The 4,494-nt window shown below is 50.4% G+C and overlaps 1 protein-coding gene across 1 annotated transcript; it reads right to left on the bottom strand.

The window, feature by feature from the left end:
• Positions 1–420: 420 nt before the first annotated feature.
• Positions 421–1,428, bottom strand: LOC124690184 (7-deoxyloganetin glucosyltransferase-like). Its single transcript, XM_047223603.1, has 2 exons — positions 888–1,428; positions 421–716 (listed from the first exon to the last, which is right to left on the bottom strand). Exons 1-2 carry the CDS (start codon positions 1,426–1,428, stop codon positions 421–423), a joined length of 837 nt encoding a protein of 278 aa, XP_047079559.1.
• Between the last annotated feature and the right edge of the window lie 3,066 nt (positions 1,429–4,494).

Below are 4,494 nucleotides of genomic sequence, written 5' to 3'. Positions count from 1 at the left end.
GAAGGAGGATCTATAGTGCAACTCGAAGACCGAGGAGTCGACAACTACTTCAAGAGACAGGACCATGTCAAAGGAGTCAGATACCATATCCAACAAGGAGAAAACCTAGTTTAGCCATAGAAGGGAACTAGCTTCCTAAACCTAGCTCCTACTTAGCTAGAATCTATTCTTAGCCTCTATAGCTAGTTAAATACTCTACAAATAGAGTTCGTGATAAGACTAGAATACGAGTCGTTCTTCTGGAGTTTATTTGCAGTTTTACCTCATTGTAAAGTAGGAGGCTGTGAAGATCTTATGTAACGAGTCAATGTTGTAATTCTATAGACATGCCTTGGACCCGCATATGTTTCTGTTGTACCACTCTGAGCGATATAATACTAGTGGAACAGTGTTTCATTGGTGTTATATCAGACTTGCATACTACACCATGCAGTGGTATGATGGATCACCACACGGGCCGAGCGTGTAGACCTTGGGCAGGCCCAGGAGCGTCTCCATGGTGTCCACCTCTTGGCCCTCGAGGTTGGCGAAGCTGTTGATGACCATGGCGGACGCGCTGACCGTGCGCTCCGTCTCCTTGATGGCGTACCCCACCATGAACTCCTCTGGGTCCGTGGAGCATATGAAGCTCAGGAAGTCCCTTAGCCTCATGCTCCTCAGCCCCGGCACGTCCTCCACCAGCGTGTTGAGGTATCCATCCATCAGTTGCTTGACATCTGCTCGTACCCATCCAATGCACGTTGAGATAGACAAGAATTACTGTTAGAAACTGCTAGTGTTAATGGCAGGAGCAGTGTGGTGTGGAGACTGGAGACTGGAGAGTGGAGACTCGATCGTCGTCACCAAAAATCTATGTATGGTTGGGATCGAGGGAGACGCGTGTGTACCTTTAAGTGGGAAAATGCCACGGTCGATAAGGAGGCGGTAGTGGTGGTACACGAGGTAGCTAACGGCGCTGGCCGTCCAGAGCTGGATGTAGGGGAGGCCAAGCTCCTTGGCGGCGTCCAAGGACAAGCCCATGATGATGTCCGAGATCACGCAGGTCACAAGTGGGTGTCCCTCCACCTCGGCGGAGGCTGAGGCATTGATCTCGGCGAGGAGGCGACGGAAGGGTTCGAGGCAGGTCTCCGTGGTGGACTTGCATAGCGTCGGAATGTCCTGCGTGATGTCGTCATCATCGTCGTCGATGGCCAGCATGCAATCGGGGATGGTGGCAAAGCGGAAGCCTGGGACGCCGGCCAGCGCGGCGGCGCCCCGCGTGCGGACGAGGCGCGCGTGGTTGTACTCGGAGTTGACGAAGGTGACGTGGAAGCCGCGGGCGTGGAGCAACTTGGCGACGTTGAGCATCGGGGTGATGTGCCCCTGCGCCGGGTACGGCAAGCACACGGCGTGTGGCTTCTCTTCTCCTCCCATAGAGGCAGAGCCCATTGCGACAGCCATGTAATGTACCTTCCGAGATAAAATGGCGATAAATGTACTTGCTTGGATGAGATCTGGATGGAAATATGACTTATCATGAGCAGTATCAGGTGGTATTTATAGACGATCGAGCACGGCTTTGGATCGAGTTTGGTCGGTAGGAAATTACTTACGGAGTACTCCAAAGTAGCTAGGGGACTAATCAATTTATAGTACGTCTTGGTTGCATATTTGTTTATCGATTTTCGTCGTGTATGGCCCAACTTCAGAGATGTATAGCAGCCGGGTTGATGTAACTAGACAGGCAGGTACAAACACAACGGCATATAGATACACCACGTACCACTTTTTACATGTTTCATTTCTTTCTCTGCATGTTGGGACCGAGTAGTGTTTTGGGCTTTTGGCAATCCTGGCGATCTATCGTATGTCAAAACGAATATGTAAGTCTCCACATGAAAAGAGACACAAATCTTTTTTTAAGTGACGTAAATCTGACGGGCCGGCAAGGCTTTACTGGTATTGCTGGGATTGACCATGCATACGTTTGCAGATTTAGGTGTCAATGAGCCGAACTCGAGCGAATATAGCGCAGGTCGGCTCGAGCTCGATTAACCACACGAGCCTAAAAGTTTTGCTCGAGGTTGCCTCGCGAGCTTATTGTGGGCTCGAGCTCCGTTTGAGAAGGCTTGATGAGCTCATAACCTTTGCTAAATTTTACATCTTCTTAATAATCGCCTATGCATGCGAGAATTGTGCTGACGGCATTGTGGAGCCTGAATTAACTTTTAGGCACGCACTAGGTGTCGGTCGCCCGGATCCACGCTGCAAAATCGGTTGCATTTATTCTCGTTCGATCAACATGGGATGGTTAGGAAGCAGTAACCTTTCATTTGCAGCTACTGTTGCAGCGTGTCAGGACGAGGAGGTGCGCACTGCTCTGCATATATGCGCCACGCCACTGCCCCCACACTCATTAGGCCTTCTCACGTTGGGGGACAGGCATGCATGCGTTCCATGCCATTGAGGCTGCCTCTCTGTCAGATGAGTGTAGAGCCCATCAAATGATGTGATTTATTTCTCGTACCTGCACGCAATAGCTGCTTTCATATTACACAAGAAAGATATTGGCAAGCAATTACAACAAAAAAATAGGGACTCTAGGGAAATACATTTGTGCTTACAAGCATGGGTGTGGGTGTTGTCATAGCCATTCATTTCTTTGAGATTCGGAAACATAGCAGATGAGAGAGAATACTTTTAAGCCATTTTCTCCATCTATGCAAAGCATGTGGGTCCTAGCAGAATAGTGTTAAAGCCAGCCGACACGGCTTTGCCACGCAGGAATCCCGGAGCGAAGAGACATAGCGTGCCAGTGCTCCTCCTTTTTTTCCTCTCTCCTGACACGTAAATCGGCTCTCAGCCCATTCGTCACTCTCATCTTCTCTTCTCCTCTGTGCCAAGGCGCGCGCGAGGTCGGCCTCATCCGCAGCCGCGTCGACGCCAGCTGCTCCCGTGTTCTCCACATGTTCTCTACATGCTCACGCACCACATCCACGCCTGCCCGCTCGATACATGTTATTCTCCACACCACCATGGTCCATGATCCACCTCAAGGGCGCACTCTCTCTCTCCACAGCTGTGCCGACTGGTGCCCGACCCCGACGCCGACAGTGATGTCCTCCGGCTGGGGCACTAGCTGAGCCTGAGAGACAAGCCCGTTGTTGTCCTTGGCTCGCAGGTCTCTATACCCGCTGATGACCCCGACGTGCTGGACGTAATGTCCAGCGAGGCCACCAAGGTGCTCGGGATGAGGTTGGCTCTCGCGACGGCGAGCAACGGCGGCATGGAGCCACCCGGATCCGTGGTCTCCATATATCATGGAGCCACCCGGAGGCCGGAGGGGTCGCAGTCACTCCGCGATAGGCTCTTCGAGCAGCACGACGACCTTCTGTATGCGAAGCATGGGGCGGCGACGGCGAACAAGGCCACCCACTCCGTCGACTGTGCCATGTGCAGCGCCATGGAGAGGAAGATGCACTCCGTCGCCAGGCTGCGGCATGCCGCCGCCAAGCATAGATCAACCAGTTAAAAAAAAACAGCCTAGATCAACACTTCTAAAGTTTGTGGTCAATCTCAAGATCCGTCAGATTAGTTTCTAGACTTAATCTTTCGGAGGTGCTCATAGATGTACGGTGTGTGTGCGTGTATAGGGGTGAGTATATGTAGGGCCCTAAGTATATGTATGTATGTGTGAGCATCTATATCTGTACCGGGTTTCACAAAAAAAAAAGGTTTGTGGACTAATTTGTGAATATGGTGTGGGAAGTTCGGAAATGCAAATGAAGGCTGAACTCAAGGAGCCATATTGTTTTCAGAACTTCAAGAATACACTTCCGAAAAGAAAACAGAAAAAGAATTATAGAGATAGTCAATGATATATTACTAATGTGCAAAATCTCGCTTTCCATTTTTGTATCTATTCTAGGCGACAGAAAAATGACAAAAGATCCGATCCAAGTATAGGACCTCCATGGATGTAGTTCCTGACTTTTTCGGATCCAGGATCGAGCGAGAAAACGGATCTAATGTTCAGACCTGCCAGGAGCATTTGTCCCGGTTGCACTTGGAAATCAGAACTAATGTTAGCACCAGTCCCGGTTTCAACGGCTAGGGGCGCACGGGGGTACGGCCACCTCTAGTCCAGGTCCGGAAGAAACCTTTAGTCCCAACCGGGACAAAAGGGGCTTGATACGTCTCCGACGTATCGATAATTTCTTATGTTCCATGCCACATTATTGATGATATCTACATGTTTTATGCACACTTTATGTCATATTTGTGCATTTTCTGGAACTAACCTATTAACAAAATGCCGAAGTGCCAGTTGCTGTTTTCTGCTATTTTTGGTTTCAGAAATCCTAGTAAGAAAATATTCTCGGAATTGGACGAAATCAACGCCCAGGGTCCTATTTTGCCACGAAGCTTCCAGAAGACCGAAGAGTCAACGAAGTGGGGCCACGAGGTGGCCGGGAGGGTAGGCGGCGCGGCCCCACCCTTGGCCGCGGCGACCTA

The sequence above is a fragment of the Lolium rigidum genome, chromosome 2 (genome assembly GCF_022539505.1).
Source record: "Lolium rigidum isolate FL_2022 chromosome 2, APGP_CSIRO_Lrig_0.1, whole genome shotgun sequence".
NCBI classification, from domain to species: domain Eukaryota; kingdom Viridiplantae; phylum Streptophyta; class Magnoliopsida; order Poales; family Poaceae; genus Lolium; species Lolium rigidum.
Note: the sequence above shows the minus strand (reverse complement) of the source record. Positions and strands in the feature narration are given on the sequence as shown.

Bases quoted from the DNA above. Each gene is read 5' to 3' on its own strand.
- LOC124690184 (XM_047223603.1), bottom strand. From the start codon at position 1,428: ATGGGCTCTGCCTCTATGGGAGGAGAAGAGAAGCCACACGCCGTGTGC. The intron at 717-887 runs GTACACACGCGT...GGGTACGAGCAG, and splicing joins TGGCATTTTCCCACTTAAAG to ATGTCAAGCAACTGATGGAT.